The sequence below is a fragment of the Manis javanica genome, chromosome 11, assembly GCF_040802235.1.
Source record: "Manis javanica isolate MJ-LG chromosome 11, MJ_LKY, whole genome shotgun sequence".
NCBI classification, from domain to species: domain Eukaryota; kingdom Metazoa; phylum Chordata; class Mammalia; order Pholidota; family Manidae; genus Manis; species Manis javanica.
In genome coordinates, this window is record NC_133166.1 from 50,827,053 (window position 1) to 50,849,382 (window position 22,330).

Below are 22,330 nucleotides of genomic sequence, written 5' to 3' on the forward strand. Positions count from 1 at the left end.
TGCAGTGATGAACAAACAGGTAAGTTTCCAGAGTTCACGGAGCTCACATTCTAGTGAGAAAAAGAGGTAAAACAGTACTGGCTAAACAAACAAGGTAAGTGCTATACGTGGATTAAGCAGGATATTATGGTAGAAATTGGCTACAGTGGGGTCTACTTTAATAATGGAATCAGAGAAGGCTCTGATGCTTGAGATGATATTGGAGTTGAGACCTGGACAATGTGAGGATCTGGAGGGAGAGCATTCAAGGCAGAGAAAATAACAAATTGAAAGGCTCTGAAGCAGGCTATGTTTGGCTCATACGAGGAACACAAAGACACTGTGCAGTGAGGGAAGGGAAAGGTGGTAGGAGACCAGGCTTAAGAGGTGGACAGAGTCTGCTGTCATTCAGTGAGGAAATGAGAAAGTCCCCTACCCCTAAGCTTCCTGCTCCAAAAGGCTTTTCCTCCGTAGAGCATCCAAGCAGAAGTTAGTGCTCCCACAGTTTGCTTCCCCTGTTGCTTCTTAACCATTTTTATCAGAAATCTTTACACAGAACCCAGCTATCAAAACGATTCCTTCTAGATTATGTTCTGGCCTCCTATTAATGGATGTGTCCCTCCTTAAATCATCCCACTTCTCAAATATGTAAAAGCTCCAAACAGACTTTTCTAAGATCGTCTGAGGAAACCTTCAAGTGACTTTCTAACGTAACATGATTTAGGATCAAGTCAGCAGAAATGGTTCAAAGAGCCAGTGAGTTAGTCTGGAAAAGAGAGAACTCAGTGGGCCGATGATAGTAACCTTTGAATATTTTAAGGACTTTTAAGTAGAAGAGGAATAGTGTACATCTATGAAACAGATCAAATCATAGTATGGAGTTGTTCTAGATAATTATTTCAACACTAGAATGGGCAGCCTTGTGGACTAGTTCCTGTTACTAGAGCATTCAAGAAGAGACTGGACTAAGCAGCTTGCCTGAAATGTGCAGGAGATTCCTGCGTTGTTTTGAGTGGACTCAGTCACTCAAAGGACCCCAGTCCCTGATGAATCTATGCATCCGAAACACACAGTCCTTTGCTCTTAAAGATGTTCTTTTTCCTTTGTTTTCTTTTTTTTTCCTCAAGTGTGGTCTAGTAACTCAGAGGCTAGATGATACATTATTTAGAAAAAGAATGAAAGGGAATGCTAGGAAAGTTTGTAGTCAATTCCCTAAGCCACTGAGGAAGATATCATATAGGTCAAATCATTTTTCTCTGAAAAAGGTCTTCTGGTGCCTTTGTTAGTGTCATGACTTAAAACTAGATGAAATGCTAATCAAAATGAGGAACTTTGGTTTCTAATATAAAAAAGTTAATGTTTTTATAATTGAGGATAAAACCGTTTTTTAAAAACAGTTCGTAACAATGATAAATTAATTTTCATAGTTGTTTCAATGGTAATTGACCAGCTATTTTTTGGGAGGTGAACTGGTAAGTACGTCACTACAATCATTGCAATCAATGATTAACTTCAAGAGTGAAGAATCATTCCACAGATGAGTACAGGGCAAGTCCAGGCACTTCAGGCAGAGAGAAATGACTACGTGGTGCAGAAGACTGCAACACTGCCTAAATGGAGCATGCCACATTCAGGTGACAGCTTGTGAAGGCTGAGCTGGAACTTGGAGTTTATGTGTCAGGAAGAAAAAGTGTGGAGTGGAGGTGGGCATGAAGGTATAAATGTGGGTCAACAGTCCTGAACCAGGGTCAAAAGGGCTTGGGATTCGAGACTAAATATTTTTTGTGTCTGCAGTAGGTATCCACTGAGAATTGTATAAAAAGGATTGTGGCTTAGAAAGATGATTGTCTGTAGAAAGAGGATTATGAATATAAAAACCAATCAGAAAGTTATTTTAGTGACCCAGGGTAATAACTGTATATTAACATGCGTCCAACTGGAACACACATTAAGGAAGAAGCTTACGTGTTCTGAAGTCAACATTTACGGAAATGAAACATGATGAATTCCTCAAATAAATGTCTGCAATTCTAAAATTCTAGTCTTTTAAAAATAATTACATTTTAACAAAATTACTGAATGTAGATCGTGTTGTGGTTGAACACTGAAGCTGCGGCTCTCTTTTATTGCCAGAAAATAATTAAATACTAGTTCTTAACCTGACATTTATTTCACAAAGCTGGTGTGTGCTCCCTACATGGGCTCTGTGCTGCCATGAGCTAATGAGCTGAGTTCAAATAGGAACCAGGGGGCTTTTCTAGACACATTGATTACTTACAGAGTTTCACTGGAAGCATTTTCCATTGTTAAAGCATGTTTTTGCATTTGCTTTTCTTTTAGCTCTATAATTTGCTTCTCTTCTCCAAAAATTGCTACAGATTTACGCACAGCAAGCTTGGCTCCAGACACAATGTCATTTTGGATTTCTAAAACAAAAGCTGAGCAGAAATGCACAAATTGCAAGAACATATTAGTTATGATCACAGAACACTAGGAATTTGAAAACATGTTAAAATGAAAATGCAGAACACTGCCAACTATTTGGTCTAAGAGAATGCGTTCTAAGTGTAATTGATAGTTAATTGTTTTTTAATTGGATTTAATTTAATTTAATTTTTGTAGATTCTTTCCTCTCAAAATACTATCAGTCAAAAGTACTAAAAATAGGGGGTAACATCCAAAATATATAAAGAGTAATAAAATTCAATAACAAAAATCAACAATCAGATTAAAAAATGGGCAGAAGACATTTTGCCAAAGAAGATACATTGGTGGCCAAGAGGCATATGAAAAGATGCTCAACATAACTAACCATCAGAAAAATGCATATCAAAACCACAATTACCTCACACGTATCAGAATGGCTATCAACCAAAAGACAAGAAAATATAAGTGTTGACAAGGATGTGGAGAAAAGGGAACCCTTGTGCACTGTTGGTGGAAATGTAGATTGGTGCAGCCACTCTGGAAAACAGTATGGAGGTTCCCTAGAAATTAAAAATACAACTACCATATGATCCAGCAATTCCACTTCTAGGTATTTTTTTGACAAAAACAAGAAAACCCTCATTCAAAAAGACATATGCATCCCCATGTTCACTGCAGAATTATTCAGAAAATCAAGATTCAAAAGAAACCTAAGTGTCCACTGACAGATGAATGGATAAAGCAGATGTGATATGTGTGTGTGTATATAATATACATATATATAACAAATACATATATTTATAATATATATTATATATATGAAATGGAATGCAATGGAATATTATTCAGACATAAAAAATAATGAAATCTTGTCATTTGCAACAACATGGATGGGCCTAGAGGGTATTAGACTAAGTGAAATAAATCAGATGAAGGCAAATATAATATCACTTCACTTATATGTGAAATCTAAAAAACAAAGCAAACAAAACAAAACAGAACAGACTCATAAATACAGAGTACAAATTGATGGTTGCCAGAGGGGTTGGGGGAGTGGGGAAGAGCAAAATAGGTGAAAGGGGTTGAGAGGATCTAGTTATAAAGTAAATAGACCAGGATGTAATGTACAGCATAGGGAATACAGTCAATAATATTTTAATAAATTTGTATGTTGGCAAATAATAACCAGATTTATTGCTGTGACTATTTTGTAATGGATATAAATATCAAATCTCTATATTATACACCTGAAACTAATACAATGTTGTATTTCAATTATTCCTCAATAAAAAAGGTGCCTAAAAGAAAAAAAATACAGGCCTTTCCAAAATTAAGTTAGTTACTATAAATTCTGACTATTTAAATGGGCTACAGTATTTAGATAAATGTCTGGGATTCCAAACTCCTCAGTCTAAATTCCCAATGCCTTGAAAGATACAGGCAAAGCTTACTGTGCCATGTTTAATATATACAATAGGATGATGTTTTAAATTCTATTAGTAATTTTTTTTCCTTTGTCCTGGCTCCTGGGCAGCCTTAAAGGAGGAAGACCATGAAGTAATGAGAAATGTTACAAAAGGAAGGCATAAGCACAAAGGTCGTCCTGACACGCAAGTACAGCACATTGCCGTAAAACAATGGCCATAGAAGTCAGGATGACACTGTTGTGACACAGGACTTTTCCAAATCCCATTAGCTCCCATTTAGCCTATCAAGGGTTTAACCTCAGGGTTGACCTGGAGAAATCCCACCATTTCTGAGCCTGAGGCGATTTGAGACAGAAGACAGAGAAAGGCAGAAAGAAGCACATGGGTATCATGATTCCCCCTGCAGGTGCAACTTCAGGTATCTTGACTACATTAAGGAAATAGTAAGGGCACTGACCATTGTTCAAAACACTGTGATGAGTTACCTCCCGAACTGCCCTTGCCACTCCAATCTGAGACACAGCCATATAAAGCTGCAGGAAGTGTAGCATGGCCCAGATTTTGCTGAGAGTCATGTTGGGGGAGCTTTCCAGAAGTAGTTGCCAAGCAGGAGTGAAGAGGTCCTATAGCAAGAGCTCCATAGATGGCCACCCAGCCACAGCTGGGCTTCAGAGGAAGCAGAGGGAGCAGAGGGGAGGCTGAGTGAGGCAGGAAGCAGCACCTCCCCAGAGCATTGTCTGGGCCTGAAGAATGGAACACAGTCACCCAGCCTGACGTCAGCCAGCAGGACCCAGAGGCTTTCTACCCTAAGTTCTTTCCTTATGTTGAGAGAGGAGCAAAAGCGAAACTTGGAGACTGGGAAATCTGAAAACCCTCCCTAAAGAGACTATTTAAATTAACAGACGCAACAAAATTTAAACCTGACTGGATATTTACTGTTTTCTTAATGGTAATGCATGGGGTTCACAAAGAAGGCCTGATTTTCTTTATAAAGACAAAATAAAGAATTATGCTTTCTTTGCACATCCAATGTGCAGTGTGAATTAAAAGATATAACCCTGTTAAATATATAAATTAGTGTAAACAGCTAAACAGCAGATGTAGGAGTGAAAGATGATCTGTTTAAACAAACTTGGATTTTTTTTAAAAAAGGCAGTATCATCAAGCATTTAATTTTGGCTGCATATATTAAGGTAAATAATTCCAGTGCTTACCCTCTAGTTCACGTATACTGCAGAAAGTTTGAATTTTAGAAATATCTGATGCTAAGTTCCTAAGGAAGATTTGCTTCTTTTGCTGATCAATGGACAGGTCAGGATTGATCCAATGTTCTCCATATGAAACATACACCTAACAAAGAAATGAGTCTTGATACCATATGCAATGTTCATAGCAGCATTATTTGTAATAGCCCAAGTTGACTAAAAATAGGAACAATCAAAAATGTCCTACAATGGGTGAAAAGTTAAACCGTAACATCATGGAATAATACTCAGTGATAAAAAGGCACAAACTAATGATGAATGTAACAACTTTGATGGAGCTGAAGGGTTTGTACTAAAAAATTTCTCCATACTATCTTTGAAACTTCCTGTGATCTATAATTATTTCAGAATAAAAAGTTACAACATTTTTAAAAGAGGAGAGAAAACAAAGAATGAAAGGAGGAAGGAAGGCTGGGAGCAAGAGATGGTAGGTAAGTATAAATCAGGGGTTTGCAAACTATGGCTGAGGCCCAAACCTGGCCTGCTGCCTGTTTTTTTAAGTAAAGTTTTATTGGAACACAGCTAGGCCCATTCCTTTACATGTTGTCTGTGACTGCTTTTGTGTTACAATAGCACAGTTAATGTTTCAATAGAGACTGAACGGTTTGTAGATACTTAATATCTGACCCTTTACAGAATATGTTTGACAACCACTGGTACAAATGAACTTGTAGTATATGCACCAAAATGTGTATGCAGATATTGCTACATGATGAGATTATGGATGATACTTTCTCTTCCTTGTTTTGCTTATATGTATTTCTTAAATGTCCTTATACATCTCTTTGAAGTGAGAAAAGTCAGCAAGAAGAAAAATGACACTCAGTGTTGCTTTTTCTGAAGCCACTCACTGGTCATTATACATGATCTTTACATAAGGACCCAGGGAAAACTTTCTCAAACATTTCTTCTTTTTGAATAACAGGTTTCTTTTTTCTATTGTGGACATACTTAATCACATAACCATTAATATTTCAGTCTTCACATTGGCTGCTCAGAACAGTGACAGGTTCATTTCTAGCAATACACAGGATCTTATTATAATCACTCCCGGCTCCATCTTATCCCTTTTTACTCATGCTCCCTTTTTCCTGGTGGCCTCATCTTAAACTGATCTTTTTATATTATATGTTTTGATGCAATCTATCTTTAATTCTTCCTGAAATAATGGTAAATTAGCACAGCAGCAAAAACAAACAAAAGGATTAAAAGCAAGCAAACAAAAAAAATTGGAAGTGATAATGTTAAAACACAAAACAAGATCTACCAGACTCCAAGAACAGGCTCTCCCCTCAGCCTTGCTGCCTCTCATGCTGGTCATTGGTACTTCAACTGAAGACTTTCTCGATGAGTCTTTTACATTAAGAGCCTGAGTTGAGTTCTAATAATGTGGTATAAGTTTGGTTCTCTGCTCAAAGATTTCAGGCATCAGTCAAGGTAGGTTTTCTTTTCAAGCTGATACCTCAAATTCCATAAATGGGAGAAAGACTGAGTTGCTAAAGTCCTTATCAACCTCCTCCAGCCACCAAAATAGAATGTGTGAAACACTAGATATAATTTTTTTCTGAAAAAGTGAAATTATCAATAAGTATGAAACCATTAAACAGTTAAATTTTGAAGGCTTCAAAAGGAGGAGAGAATATACTTCCTTCAGAGTAGAAGACAGAAATCAAAAGCAGTTAATAATTTGGTCTTCTCCAGTTTCTGCCTTTGCTTATGAACTGGATATAATGAAGGCATCCAACTCATTGGATTGTGATAAGCATAAATGTGTTCATTCATATATACCCCTGAAAATTATGCTTGACATATAGTAAGCTCTCAACAGTTAGCTAAAGTTAGGTGAAGGTTTGCCAAGTTAAGATACTTCTGAGGGAAAATAAGAGGAAAAATGGTGTTTGAAGTCTTATATTTTAAAACATTTTTCCTCTACTACAATTCATACTTTAACATTTCCAGCCTCATATTCATGTCTTTACCAGGTCATCTCTTTGAAGGTCTTTCAGGGCAAAGATTTCCTTCCCCTTTTCATTGAACAGTCTCCGAGCTGCAGAAGGTAAATTTAAAATTTCAGTGCACCTGCAATAAGAGACAAAAATTGACCTTGCATAACAAAGCTTCCAGAAGTGAAGAGAGAAAAAGAAATCAAGGACTCAGATCACTAAGGGCAAATCCTGCAGCTGGGCTGTGAACCAGTCAACAGCCAGGCCCCAGAGCCCATCAGAACCTTCTGAGTTTCGATCCTCCTCTCCAAGTCCCGGCACTTGGGGAAATTTTATCACCTCTCTAAGCCTAAATTCCTTACCTTTCAGGTTGTCGTGAGGATTAGGGCTAATTTTGAAAAGCGCTTAGCACAGTGTCAGGCATGATCAACAAATATATAGGCCTATCATTATTGAGTTTTCATCCCTCAACATGCCCCACCCCTCCTACTGGAGTGCCTGGGCTCATGCTCCTCCATTCACCTGAAACACCTTCCTTGGCTGTTCCTGTCGAAGTTCTACTCTTTTTCCAAAGTCATATCCATCACCAAGAAGTTCCTTATCACTCTTCACCAGAAATGATCTCTACAGTCCTTTAACTCCCTTTGAAATAGGAATTTTTAGCCTAGTTAAACATTAAACAGTGATTTTTTTTTTCTCTCCCGAACAGTCACTGGGCCTGCCCTGTGGATATCAATATGAATGATAGTTTTCCTATTCCTGAAGAGCACCTTATCTAGTGGGGAAAGAGACACGTCAGCAACTAAATACAATATGAAGTAGTGGGCACTGTGAGAACACAGGAAAACAAAACAAGAATTCCTCCAGGGAAGCCTGGTCTAAGGAAGTGACATGTGGTTTGGGCCTTGAAAGATGAATAGGAGTTCATCAAGAAGAATTAGGACTTAGAGAAGTTGTGTATGGTTATAGAGGAGTGTATGAACAGAAGGAAGGGCCCAGTGAAACTGGAAAAGACAGGAACCAATTTGAAGTTATTAGGATGCCAGACTAAATTGGCTTAAAGTAGGTAACTACCCTGACCTCAATTCACACAAATATGAAACTAAGAAAAGTACTATAAAAATTTGAAATACATGATTTTTAAATGAGAATAATTTATATTTAAAGAGTTGGTAGTCCAGAAGTTAGGAGAAATAACTAGACCCTGAAATTTGGGGGAAGATGTATTCATTAGCATGGGTATCATGAATTCACATAGATACATATATTTCACAGATTAAAAACTCCAGAATAATTATAACAATTGTTTTCTTATATAAGTACATATGTATTTTGTGTTATGTGTTATACATAATCATTCAGACATTTGAATGGAAAATACCTTTGCATTCAGGATAGTAAATTTTTACCTCTCCAAAAATTGGTGAAATTCAGTCTGATTTGTTTCTGTTTCTGAATATTTAGTGACACAGTTTTTCCCATTCTCTTTCCTTGAAGTGTCAACATTTCTGAAACAGATGAGCCAAGATTTGACTGACATATAGATATACATTGCCAATTATCTTTCATCTTGTTTAAATATATGAAAAAGTCAAGAGGTTTTAATTTATCGTGATTTTCCCTAAAATAATATGCCTTTCTTTAAAAAAAAATAGGATTTCAAAAACTATCACAGCTCAATATTAAACTTCATAAGCATTTATACTATGAGGAATTTATTTAAGAAAATTCATTTTCAATATTTTAATCCTCTTCTAATAATGCTGAACACTCTGAAATGTGAATTTATCAATTCTGAATAAAATACAGATATTACATTCATTTTGCCTGTGATGTTTTATTCATATATTGTCCATATTCATATATTAATCACATATTGTTCTGGTTATATCAATCCAAACCTAAAAAATTTTAAACTAAAAAAATAAGGTGATTATAGAAAAAGGATGGTTAATTGGAATATACATCTGCTTAAAAATTCAAGATAGAAAACTATTTGGTGTATTTCTGGGATCTCTGTACTTTATTAAATGAAAGATATAGTGGTCAAATACAGTTATTCATTCATTCATTAGAAATGGTAATCAAGTATAGTTCATTGTTAATAATTAATTAATCAATTAATTCAATACAGCACTAATTTAGTGCCTATTGGGGGCCCTAACTCATGTGGTGAATAAATTGATTTAATATTTGATTAATGAAGAAACACTGGTCCATGACCATATCATAGCAGACAGCACATATCTGGATAAACAGCTCATCATCCCTACTCTCTATCTCATGAGTGGAAACCTAAGCAGCTAATTGCAGCACAGAATGGTAGGAGCTGTGCTGGGGAAAAGCCCACGGTGATCACAGCAATGGCACATAGAGAACCTACAGCTAACTCAGGGGTTGGGAGGAGTGCTGAATTCAGAGTAAACACCTAGAAATCAAACCCAAACCCATTCTCAAAATATCTTTATTATTAGGGCATATTGGAGGTGTTGGGGAGGGGGTTTAAAAGTGGGAATGGTAGAGTATTGATAAGAGAGAGAGCTAGAGAAATATGCAGGGACAGGTCATGAAAGGCCTTCAAAGCTATATGAAGGAGCTCCAGTAAGTCCAGGGATTATAATTTACTAAAAACTTAAACCAAAATATCTAAAATATAAAGTTTAAAGCTTCAAATTGAGCCTCTCCTCTCACAATTCTTTAAAATATCACATATAAAATTTTCTTTGTTCAACTTAGCATTCTGAGAGATGAAATCATAGTGGTTCAAATTTATATGAATTTGACAGCCATCATTAAGAACAATTGGCAAGATCTTGTTACTCACTAAGAGTAATGATCAACAAAGTAATGAACAAATGACATTTGATCACCCTTTGGATGTGTAGATGGAGGAACCAACAAGAACAAAGCCTCTCAAAACCGTCTATATTGAATCATTAAATAACTAAAGGATAGCATGCTACCAGAGCAGTATTTCTGTAAGATGGATCTATATTTCATCATTCTAGCATGATTTTGTTTATAAAGACATTAAACAGCCCAACTCTCTTTCTTCTTATAAGTTCCAGGTTAATGCAAGTAATGTACTTTTCCATGCTTGTAGCATTTATTTCTTCTGGAAGAGAAGATAATTATCTTGGATAAATTAACAGTAGCACAGCAGGGCTTCTACCTTGCAACTCTGCATTCATATAGAATGCAATGTTAACAGTGCCCTCTGGAGTTGGGCAATGCCACTGCCCTACAAATGTTAGCCAAAACTTCCCATGCAGGCCTTCTGGTAACCAGTACTTACATACAGCTCTGGGAGTTAAAAAAAAAAAAAGCTATTGATGCTATAGAAAGCTTTCTGAATCAGCCAAAAAAATTAATGTATATTTAGAAAAGTTTTAGTGCCAAGTGCATGCCAGAGTATTTTAATTATTTGGGAATAATTAATTCATGTAGTGAACAAAGTGAAATCTTGATTAACCAGGCCCCACTGTTCTATGAACATAGACAGAGGAAAGTTTCATATAGGCTAGAATAGTTGTCCAAATGAACAAATCTCTCAAATTATGCTTGGATTACCTTATTGAACCATATATATTAAAACATCAATGTGAAAAGATTAAATCTGTATATCTTTGAACCCAAGCTAAAGATACAGTTTAAGAAAAAAATTAATATAGGAAGGGATAGAGATTATTTGTTAGTTCTGAAGGTTTTAAAAAAAAGTCATATATATTTTAAGAGCATTACCCTCACTTTTACATCTTGCAAAATGAGCTAATTATGAAATGTATGCGTCAAAGATTTCAATTTCAGGCTTGACTTTACTTTGAAAATTAATTTTTTACTTTATCATCTTTACGGGCAGCTCAGTGGACAGCCGATCTGAATGTTACTCATTGTTCAGTGATGTATAAAGTATATTTAATCAATTTGAAGAAAGTAATATTAAACTGTTATCAGCATCCTCAAATATTCTAAACATCTCAAAGAAAGGTCAAGAGGTAATATCTGTGCTAATAATATGAGAAAAAGTGTGTTTAACTCCTTCCTTTATATCAGAGTTTTGCACCAATCTAAGATCCCATTTGTCATAAAATATAATGAAAATATAGCAAGTGATTTTTCTCCAATGTTGGAGAAATACTGGCTATGTGGGAAGATTTTATTCCAATCTAATAAAATAAGCTAAAGTACAGATCAATGCCTTTCTAGGATGACAAACATTTAAAATGGTATTCTAAGGCAAGGGTTTAAATTATATAAAGTTGTATCCTGAGAACCATACTTCTTTGTAAAATATACTAAGGATTTAAATGTAATTAATTGTGTATACTAATAATTTAAATAAGGAATCACAAAATTATATTTAAGAAGCAATGTATGAACTTATTTATTTCAAAAGATATTAATAAAACTCAAACAAAAATATAAATTCAAAATAGACATTGATCCTCGAACTTTCTTTGTTATCAGAACTACTCATTATTTTCTCCTGTGCATAGCCTAAACCAGCAGAGCTCAAATTAAGTTCCTGACTTAGAAACTAAATGAATCTCAGTCTCTATTTTCATCTCCAAATATTGACATGGAAGCCCTTTTTAAAAATAATAAACACAGAATTCTCCCATAAAAAACATTCATAGTGAAGAAGACAAAAATCTGTAGAAATTTTTTTTAATTTAAGAACTTAAATTTAAAAATTTTTAGAAACCAAATGTATTTAGTGAGAAATATTAACAAGTTGTTCTTACTGTGTTTTCCATCCAAGTGACATGTTTGGACTGACTACAGTAAGTGCTCTGTTTCTATTCTTATCTCCATTCTTCAAAACTTTGAGCCTCACAGGGACATACTGCTGTGGGGTCTTACAGAAGGATTTCTTCATGGGAGGGCTGTTTGCCACAAGAAGTCCTTCTATTGGCCAATCAAATTCCTTCAGAAAGATATGACAAAAAAAAATCATAATAAGAAGAGTCTTTTCCAGATATTAAAAAAATATTAAACACATGACTTATACCTTTAATCTTTCATTCATTCATACAAAAATGCATGTAAAATGTTCCAGACAATTTTAATGTTTTATTTGATTAAATAGGAAAGACTTTAATTTTAAGATTATTAGTTTTTTATTTCTGAATGTAAAACCAGTGTTGTTACAACATGGAAGATTTATTCCCTTTCAGAGAAACATCATCTTAAAAAGTAGAACTGAATCAACTTAGAATAGTTTCTGCCGGTGTATGAAGTATCTTTAGTCAATGTGAGGAAATAAAGAATGTGTGAAAGTGGTTTTACAACAGCTTGAAAGTGTTATCTTAAATTAGATCTATTTGGCAAAGAAGGATATATTTGGGGAATACTCAAAAACCCAGCATGAGATGATAAAAGAACTTAAACTTCAGATGCTTCTGATGTAGGATTCAGTTACTTTGTATCTATTCACCTATATATTCATTTATTTAATTCACTCATTTTCTAAATATTGATTGTTTACTATATTCCAGGCACAGTGCTAGGCACTGGAAATAAAAATGTGAACAGAACAGGCTACTCTTCCTTAAGGAATTTCTAGTGGATCCTCAGAAGCTTACCTAGAAGGAAACTGGCAATTGATAGTGTAGGTGTAACAGCCACAGGGTACTGGGTGTGCTGGACCCACACAGGAGAACACAACAACCTAACTCCAGAAATTCCCTGTAACGGACTTGAAGCCTTTGTAGGAATTTGTGCCATAAAGGGGAGTTAAAAGAAGGGGCAGAGTGTTAAGTGTCAGACTTACATAATGGTGTTTGGGGGATAAAAGGAGGCAAGGATAGTTTCCAGGTTTGTAGGTTGGGCAGCTGGGTAGATAATATTGTGATTCACAGGAAAAGACATTTGTGGGAGAAGAGAAGTGAAGGAAGGGATGATCAGAGATGATCATCTGTTAGACAAGGTTCAAGCTCTTCTTTTTTTTCTATCTGCATGAACAATTGTCCTCGCAGCAATTAATTCCCCATTAATCTTCAGTAACCATCTTATAAAATACCAAAGTTCCATATAAGCATGGGTGTGTTTCTGTATGTTATAGTTTCTTCAATTTATCAATTTTTCTATCCCTGTACAGTATCACACTGCCTTGGCAGTGGCTTTATACCTGGTTAAGTCTTGATGTCTGGTAAGTCAAGTGCCCCTACCTGTTATTGTGTGGAAATTGACTCTGTCCCTTGGATATTTCATATACATTTAAGAATTAGCTGAGAGAGTTTTTTAAAAGTCTGTGTGGGATATAAATGCTCTTTATCAGATTAAGTAACTTTCCGTCAATCCCATTTTGTTAATTTTTTTTCTTGGATGTGTGTTTAATCATGTAACGCTCTTTTTCCTGCATGTATTGAGATGTACTAATGTGATTATTTATCCTTTCATCACCTGTATGTTAATTACAGTAATTGATTGTTTACATTTTCAATTAATCTTGCAATCCTGGATTAGTCCAAATCGGTCACAATGTAGTATCCTTTTTATAAACTGTTAAATTCAATTTGCTAATATTGTCTTTAAGATTTTTGCATGTACATTCACAGATGAAATCAATGTGTAATTTTTCTATACTATTCTCATCAAGGTTTGGTATCAAGTGTACCCTAGTTTCATAAATGAACTGTGAAGTGTTGTTTCTTTTTTATATTCTTTAATACTTGCCTCTTGTATGTTTGGTAGAACTTGCCAATTTAACTATCTGGTCATGGTGTTGTCTTTATTGGGGGATTTTAACTACTGAATCTATTTCTGCTATGATTATGGGACTATTTAGGCTTTGTTTCTTCTTGATTTCATTTTGTTTAGTTATTTTTGTCAAGGAATTTGACCATTTTATTTATCTAAGTTATAATATTTATTAGCGTAAAATTATTTATAATATCCTTTTATTATCTTCTTAATCTCCCAGTTCCTGTTCTCATATCTTTACTTTCTTTCTCATATTATTTAACTTTACTATATTGTTCTTAATCATTTTGGCCAGGTATATCCATTTTATTTATATATTCAAAAAACCAATTTTTACTTTGTTGATTCTGTTTTATACGTATCATGTATCACTTTCTGCTTCTATAATTATATTTCCTTCCTTCTAGTTCTTTGAGTTCATTCTGCTATTATTTTTATAACTTCCCAGGTTGAAGGATTATCTCATTAATTCTGAGACTCTTTTCATTTTCAATGTAAGTATTCAAGATTATGGATTTCCTTTAAGTACCGTTTAGCTGCATCCCACACATTTTGCTTTGGTTCTAAATATTTCCTTCTTAAGTTTTCATTATGTTTCCTTCTTTATCCCATGAGTTAGTTAAAATGTCTTTTGAATTCTCAATATTGGGTCTTTTCTGCTTATTTTTTAGTTATTTATTTCTAACAGTCTATCAGCAAACCCTACTTCTACTTTCAAAATGTATCAAGGGCCCATCTATTTTTCATCATCTCCATTCCTACTACCCTGGTCCACTAGTTTGTCTCACCTACAGATTGCAGACCTTCAAACTGCTAATTCCTGCTTCCACCTTAGCCCTTTTCACTCTATTATCATAATGATCTTAGTAATACTTAAGTCAGAGCACATCACTCTTCTGCTCTAAACCCACAGTGGCTTCCCATCTCAGAGTAAGAGCCAAAGGTTTCCTAATGGCCCACAAGGCCCTGCATGACCTGCACCATCTCTTTTCCCTGGCATCATCTCCTGCTGCTCTCCGCCTCACTCAGCCCACTCCTGCCATGCTTATCTCATTGTTCCTCAAAGACACCATCTCAAGTGTTGGCATATCCTGGAATGCTCTTTACCTAGAGCTGCTTGTTCTTCAGGTCTTTACTCAAACATCACCTCAATGAAGCCTTCCAGGTCAATCAAAAATTTCCAGATCCTGTCCTGCCCCATGCCCCACCAACATTCCCTATGTCTTATCCTTGCTTCTATTTTCTTCTTAGCTCTTATCACTAACATTCATGAAAGCATCTCATAAAATGACTGAGCGTGGGCCCAAATGCAGATGCCCTGCATTTCAATCTTTGATGCATAGCTCTAGTTGTATGACTTTGGGCAAACTTTTGAGATAGTAGCTGATGGATAATTCTTCCCTCTTTCTCCTCCAAGAGAAACCTCCTAAGATTGCTGTTTAAATGGCTTCTTGGAGGACAGCGTGATAAGCACATTCTCATACTGGCTCTCCTTCCTTCCCTTCTCGTCCTTCGCTGTTGCTCCCTGGGACCACACATACCAATAAATTAGTAGTACATAAGCCATATGTCTCAGGCTCTGCTTTCTATGTATCCCAAGCAAAGATCCATAATTCAAGTGAACTAAAAGCCCAAGAAGTTTCCTAAAGGGGATATAGGTAGTGACACCCAAAAGAGGAGACTTCATGTGGAGTAGGCAAAAAGCTTGGATAATCACAGCAGAGGTGGTCCCAGAGCCCAGCAGTGTCTAACTGACATGACAAAGATAAAGATACTGGGGGTCTGGGGAGATGTGCTGGCCTACTAGACAGATACAGATCAAGACACATGGCCTTTAGGGAAGAGGAGAACATTTTTGTAAAGCTAGCATAGTAAGTAATAACTTACTAACTTATATTTCCTTGAAAATTTTTTAGAACATTGCAATTATACTGAATAATCACATAGTTCAAGAAAATGTGTCTTAAATAAATTATAAAATCTGGAAGTGGTGAAGATTAAATATTCTGAAATGGCAATTACAATATAGTGATTTTCCCTTTATATTTTTAAAATCATGTTTTACTTAGTAAACATGTTAATAATAGTGGCATACAATAACGCTAACATCACGCTTCTAAATGAGCAAATTTTTAGTTAATGAAGTTTTATTGTATTCCTGACCTTCACTGAGAACCGTTTACCTATATGAAAATTAAATTCAAAGGGCAGACCATAAAGTGTTTATTTAGATATGTTTTTACTATTATGAAAGGAGAAACATGTGTCCAGTGTTCCTTACTATAGTTACTGAAAAGAAATACGAAATGTTATGACAAACTCATTGAATATTTTCATTTGAGACTTTCCTATTGTATTAAGATTTTGTTTAATGTGAGGGCTGGTGGATGCGCGGCATGGCATAACTTCCTCAAAAAGGAAGGACTCATTTATAACTTCTACACAAAGATACTAAGCAATTTGGAGCAAGTCAACTTACACTAGCTTTAGACATAAATGATCATGAAGCAAGGGCTGGACAGATGGGAGAGATGGGAAAGAATAGTCTTCCCATTAAAAAATTACTATCACACTGAAGTCTTGTTATAAATCACTAATGTTTCCCTTTTTCCCTTTCTGGACCACAACAGGGAAAGACAAAAGGAACAAGATGCTTCCTGGAGCTTAGTCTTTGAGAACTATCAATTCATGGACTTAAGAAGGGGAACTAAATTTTTTTCAATATTCCAAGCATGCTGTGTTTCTGATAAACTTATATGAAATGTGCTAGCTTAGCTGCTTGTTATTTTTAGGTCCCTTAATTCCTAGGCTTTCATGACAAGTAGTAGCCACTGCAGACATGGGCTTTAGCACCACTGTAGGGTTGTGCATTTCAGATGGCTTCCTTTGTTTTCCAGTTAGATGAAGGAAGCCCAAGGGTCTTCTCTTTTTAGTATGAAACATCAAGAAATACAGTTGAAGAGATGAAAAATTATCTTGGACTTCATGACTTTCCCAATGTATGAGCTATCACTGGCAGTTTTCCTTGAAGCTACTTTAAACCTTTTTCTGATGTTTGAGGCACTTTTACTTCATCCTTCATGCAAATAGAGAAATATGGTGCCAGGATAATGAAAGACAACAAAAATACAGATAATTAAGCTGATTGGGTGGCTGTTTTCACCCCTGCCGTTTTCTCCATTGGAATTCTTATGTTGCCATTCATTTCTTCACTGGTTTTCTCTGTGTTCCCACTATTCTGTGTTCTGACTGCACTGTCAGGAGACCTCTGATGGGTTATGATGGTCCCTTAAATGGATAATTGTGCTCTCCTTTTTCATCTCTCTGTAATAACCAGAGATAGCTTGTTCTTATTTTGGGAGCCCAGCTCTTAACCAGTGATCTAAACATCTTAGTCAAATTGGCCCTCCTTCATTTATTTGTTATTAACAAATAGATTCTTCCATTTTTTGTTTTGAGCCTTCTTATACCTCCTTTTCTTTTCTTTTTACCTTTACACTGACAGCTAATTATCATAATTTTTTTAACAGATTGATAAAGTGTGTACTCTAAATTTTTTAACATGGGCCCCTCCAAATAGATATTTTAATTGAGCAATTTAGAAAATTTAAAATCACTATGCAGTGGCTCACTCCAAAATTTTAAGTCTCTAGACTAATTCTTTCCATTCACTTTATCCTTAAATCATTCCTCCTTACCTTCTAAGTGTTTAGGAGTACAGCTGCTCAATTTATCACTTTTTTCCCAAGATTTTAAGTCTCTAGACTAATTCTTTCCATTCACTTTATCCTTAAATCATTCCTCCTTACCTTCTAAGTGTTTAGGAGTACAGCTGCTCAATTTATCACTTTTTTCCCAAGAGGCGAGAAAAAGCTTAAGTTCCTTGAAATTAATTATTCCAGCAAACTTAGTCACAAAATAAACCAAAATAATTCATTGATCTTGCGTTTTTATAAGGTTTTAACATATTTTTAAAATATGTATGAGTTGCTACTTGCTCATAAAAATATTATCAATTGCCTTTTAGGATAAGAAATATTTAACAGTACAAAGAGTGGGAAATCAGTTCCCAGAGCAGTTGTCACCTCTGAGAGTTAAAGAATTTGGTGTTAATGTAGTCTGAGTTAATATAAAAAAATTCCCACTGACTGTATTTCCTTAAATCTTTCCTTGGTCTACATTCTGTTTTGGAAGGTTCTTGTCAAAGAATTAACAGGAGAATTTGAGTCTTACTCAGAATAGTGTTTGTTAGATGGTTTTCCTAGATTCAGTATTTTGATTTAACATCCAGGCCCACTCAGACATTCAGCCTGGCTAGCTTTCCTTATACTGACTGTAAGACTGAATGAACTGGCTCAACAAATAGCACTGACTTCTGGGACACTAAATGTTTTCTGTGAGTTTCTTCTTTCTCCATTTTTTGTCTTTTATTCATTAAGTCTGCCTGCTTCCTTTTCTGGTTCCTTCATTTTTGATACACAACCTATACTTCTTAAGCTGTAAACTCCATGAAGACAGGGACCATGTCTATCTCCTTCCTTGCTCTGTCTGCATTGCCTAAATAAATAATAAATAATGATTAGGAAAGTAGTAAAGTTGGAAGATTAAATCTAGAATAAAACTAAAATACACGTTTACAGTGGCCAAAGTGTTCTGAATCCCACAATATGAATGTCACATTTCCCAACTGCAGTATACTTCTGTGGAAAGCCTTTCCAAAGAAAATACTAATTGCATTTAATTATACATTGATAGAATCATCCTTTTGCTTTAAAAATCGATTATGTGGAAATGGGACTGCAAGAAAATATGGTTCCTTTAGATAAGATGAATCGTTCCAGACTTGAAGTGAAATAGATTAAATTTAATTTGAATGAAAACTATCTGAGCTCACTGCTGGTAAGTATTTTCTTCTCTCCCTCAAAAATTTCAAGAAATAACAGTACTCTTAGGATGAGTCATTTTGAAATAACAAATGGAGTTAGTCTGTCTCACTTTAGCTAATTTAGCACCAGCATTTTATTGGGGCATAGTGCCAGCTTATCCACTCCTCCCAAAAGCTACTATTCTGTTAGAATGGCTAGTCCATTTTCATTCCTAATACCATATAATGCTCAGATCACAGACCATTAGAAAAAATGTTCTTTTTTTAAGGTAAATATTAAAAGGAGCATGGTGAACTTAAGTTTCCTAATATAATTACCATTCATCATTTAAATCAATTAATTAACTGAATTACTATACTTGTATACTAAGGTTAAAAAAATGTAAACATGTTATCTATGAAATTTGCAATCCTAATAATTTTTTCCTTTCCCTATATAAGAAAGTACACTTCCTTATGAAATATCTCTGTTTACCCCTCATCCCATTAGGTGGGTGGGAAACTTGGTATTCCAATTAGAAGTCCCAGTTTCTGTCAATTTAAAACTGTCTTTCTTGTTTTGTTTTGCTTTTAGCTCTGTCCTTCTGGATATATATTTAATCAAATTGGAAGTTCAAGTTGCTTACCAGAATGCTGTTTCCTTTCAAAGACATACCTTCCCTTCCTCTTCCTCAACAGGGTTTCTGTGTGTAGGTGAAAGTTCAATGAACTGTACACCATTGGAATAGGGGCCCATGTTCTCTAGGTGGGACTTATCCTTGATCCTCAGAGGTCTCTAAGGACATGCTTCTGTCCTCTCTGGTCACTGGTATCTGCTCACCAACAGTTGAGGTATAAGTTATCCTCTCACCTCTCTGGGTTTTAGCCTCTGCCTTGCCTGAACCTCTGGAGAAAAATCTACAACTAGTATAATTCTTTTTTTATTACTTTTTGCTAGACCTCTTGGCCTCTCTGTACTCCCCCTCCACCCTTGGCTCCTTGTTGGCCCTCATTAGTGCTGCAAACCCTGAGTCTCAGATATATAATTCATCTAGTCACTCGCTAAGGCTGCCCAACCCATACACTCTGCTGCTTTGATGAACTCCTTTCTCTGTCAACAAAACTCAGCTATCTAGACAGTTGCTTCACTACAGTCTGAATATAAGGGCATCTCTGGGGCTGTAAGCAATGAGTTCTTGGTTTCAGACGTCATCTGTCTTACTTTAAATCACTGACATTCATTAATTCAGTCAGTAAGCATGCATAGGGAATTGTGATTTGTGGGTAAAGAAAAACTTAGTTGAGATGAGAAAATATGACAAAACAACTAAAAAAATCAGGACAAAATGTTTTTAAAGTATTTTAGAGTATATACTTGACCTAGCAATAAAGAAAGGCATATACTATAGACCTGGAGAAGTAAGTAGAGTGCTGAAGCTGGATTGAGGGAATTTGCCAAATCCCAAATCTGCACTTGCCAAATCTGCATTCATGTTCTTCCAGGGAAGGGCACAGGAGGCAAAATTTCAGGGCCCAGCCACAGTGGAAGGGCTCACAGGAGACTTTTTCCCCTTGTAAAATAGGAATCACAATAAGCTAAATTTTAGTGAGAAAGCAAACCAGAGATAATACCTTCCCAGGTGGTTGCAAGTGAAATAGACCTTCTCATTTTTTTTCTGTGCAGAAGAAAAAATTAAATTTGTTGAGAATTCATATCACAAGCTTCCCTCACTTGGAGTTAGAACACATTTAATAGAGATGAAGAGAAAATTAGTAATCTAAAAGAAAGATGCCTGAAAACATGATGCAAAAATATATCATAAAAAGGTTGCCCTCTCTCTCTTTGTCTCTGTCTCTCTGTTCCCCTGCTCTCCCTGCTCTCTCTCTCTCTCTCTCTCTCTCTCTCTCTCTCCCTCTCTCCCCACTCCCCACCCCTCTGGGGCAGCCACTTTATCTTTCAGATAATAAAATCTCTTGCGAGGGCCCGTGTCTCCTGAGTCATTCTGGGTAAGGAGGGTCGCGGCGAGATACCCTTTCATTGGTGCCATGACTTCGGATGGGGCTCTCCCATTGACTTTGCTCTTCCTCTGGGAACCTGAGCTGCTCTGGGAACCCTCACTGCCCAATCCTCCTCCATGGGCTCACCCTCCATTTCCCCAGTCGCTCGTCTTCTCGCCCAACACTGGCCTTCGATTTGGTGAGTCTCCCCTTCATGGTCAACTTAATGTCCCTTTGGAACCTGGGAAGTGACTGTTGAGTGTCCAGCACCCCCAAGGGCCTCTCTGGGACAGGGGCACCCCCAACTACGACTTTCAGAGTTACGGTTGATTCCCACAGTTGACCCTTCTCTGCCTCCTCATGGTGAGAATCCTCATCCACTGAGGCCTGGTCTCCCTTTATCTACATATCTACTGTACTCGTAAACTCTTGGTACCAGGTACCAAGCCTCCTCGGTGTTTTCGCCTCGACCCTGCAGTTAGAGGTGGTGACGACCCCCTAACTGTGCCTGGTCTTCTCCGTGACCTCAATTGCTCAGGGACGCCTCAGTGACTTCTGAATGGTCTCATTCTCACCATGGGATCTGGCCCCCCCATTCCTGCAGATTTCACTGCTAGGGTGCTATAATCTAAAGCCCCTCCACCTCACTCCAGACCTCAAACCTGTTCGCTACTCTAATGAGATTTGGCCACAATATCCCTTAGACAATCAGTCTAAATGGCCTCAAAATGGCTCTTTAGATCCTAAAATTCTCCACAACTTATACAACTTCTGTGAGCACATGGGCAAATGTAAAGAGATCCCATATATTCAAGCTTTCTCTTACCTCCGAACCAAGCTCTCTCTGTCTCCCCTGCAATTCTAAACACCTACTACTTGCCTCAAAGTCCACACCCCTAAGCTTTTTTCATGTTCCTAAGTATCCTCAACTGCCTATAAAACTCTTAGACAATGCACCACCACAGGCTCTCTTGTACCCTCCTGGCTCATGCCAGGAGCTCTGTCCTCTCACTGTATCACTATGAATAAATTAAGTGTAGCAAGTGAACATCTTAATAATAATTGTGTGTTAAAGTGTGTATACCTACAAACAGCCTGAGAATCTTTGTGGTAACCTGAAACCTTAAAGTTTTGCTAAGTTTAGACACATTTTGTGCTTAGTAAGATTGGGCTGCAAAGCACACGGTTCCAGAAATTATAAAATGTGTTAATAAATTTGTCAATCTAAAGAATGCTAGTGTAACAGTTTACAATAGCCTACTTCTCAGTGTTCACTGAAAATTAAGGTACCTAATAGTTTTAAATTCCAATTAAAACTACTTAAAGTAATAAGGAAAACATTTCTACATGCTAAAGATTGTGTCTTTTGATAAAAGAAAGTAACTTTGTTCTGAAGTACAGCTGTTTATTTAGAGAACACTGAATGTAAAAAGAAAGTTGTAGAAAGTTTGTGAAAGAATTTAATATGGCCATGATGTGTGAAATTAAAGCAAATAAGTCTCAATATCAAGTACACAGCAAAACTAGAATTCTTTGTTAAAACAACAAAGATTTATTAGTCAACTGCTAATGTTGAAAGATTGCAAAGGGTTCTCTAATTGTTTTATCAAAGCAGTTTCTCATGTTTAAGTCTCAATGAAGTTGTCTGAGTATTTAAGAAAATGAGATCTTAATATTAAAAAGACTAAAAGCTAAGCTTTATTAACAACTGTGTAACCTTCT

General features: G+C 36.1%; 1 protein-coding gene across 1 annotated transcript in view; it reads right to left on the reverse strand.

The window, feature by feature from the left end:
- The window catches only part of DCDC1 (doublecortin domain containing 1), a 496,388-nt gene that overhangs the window by 53,880 nt on the left and 420,178 nt on the right, over positions 1–22,330 (reverse strand). The window contains exons 23-27 of the mRNA XM_073216357.1: positions 11,787–11,968; positions 8,451–8,549; positions 7,078–7,177; positions 5,048–5,183; positions 2,258–2,417 (exon numbers count right to left, since the gene is read on the reverse strand). Coding sequence (XP_073072458.1) covers positions 2,258–2,417; positions 5,048–5,183; positions 7,078–7,177; positions 8,451–8,549; positions 11,787–11,968 — 677 coding nt within the window. The remainder of the gene's footprint in view (positions 1–2,257; positions 2,418–5,047; positions 5,184–7,077; positions 7,178–8,450; positions 8,550–11,786; positions 11,969–22,330) is intronic.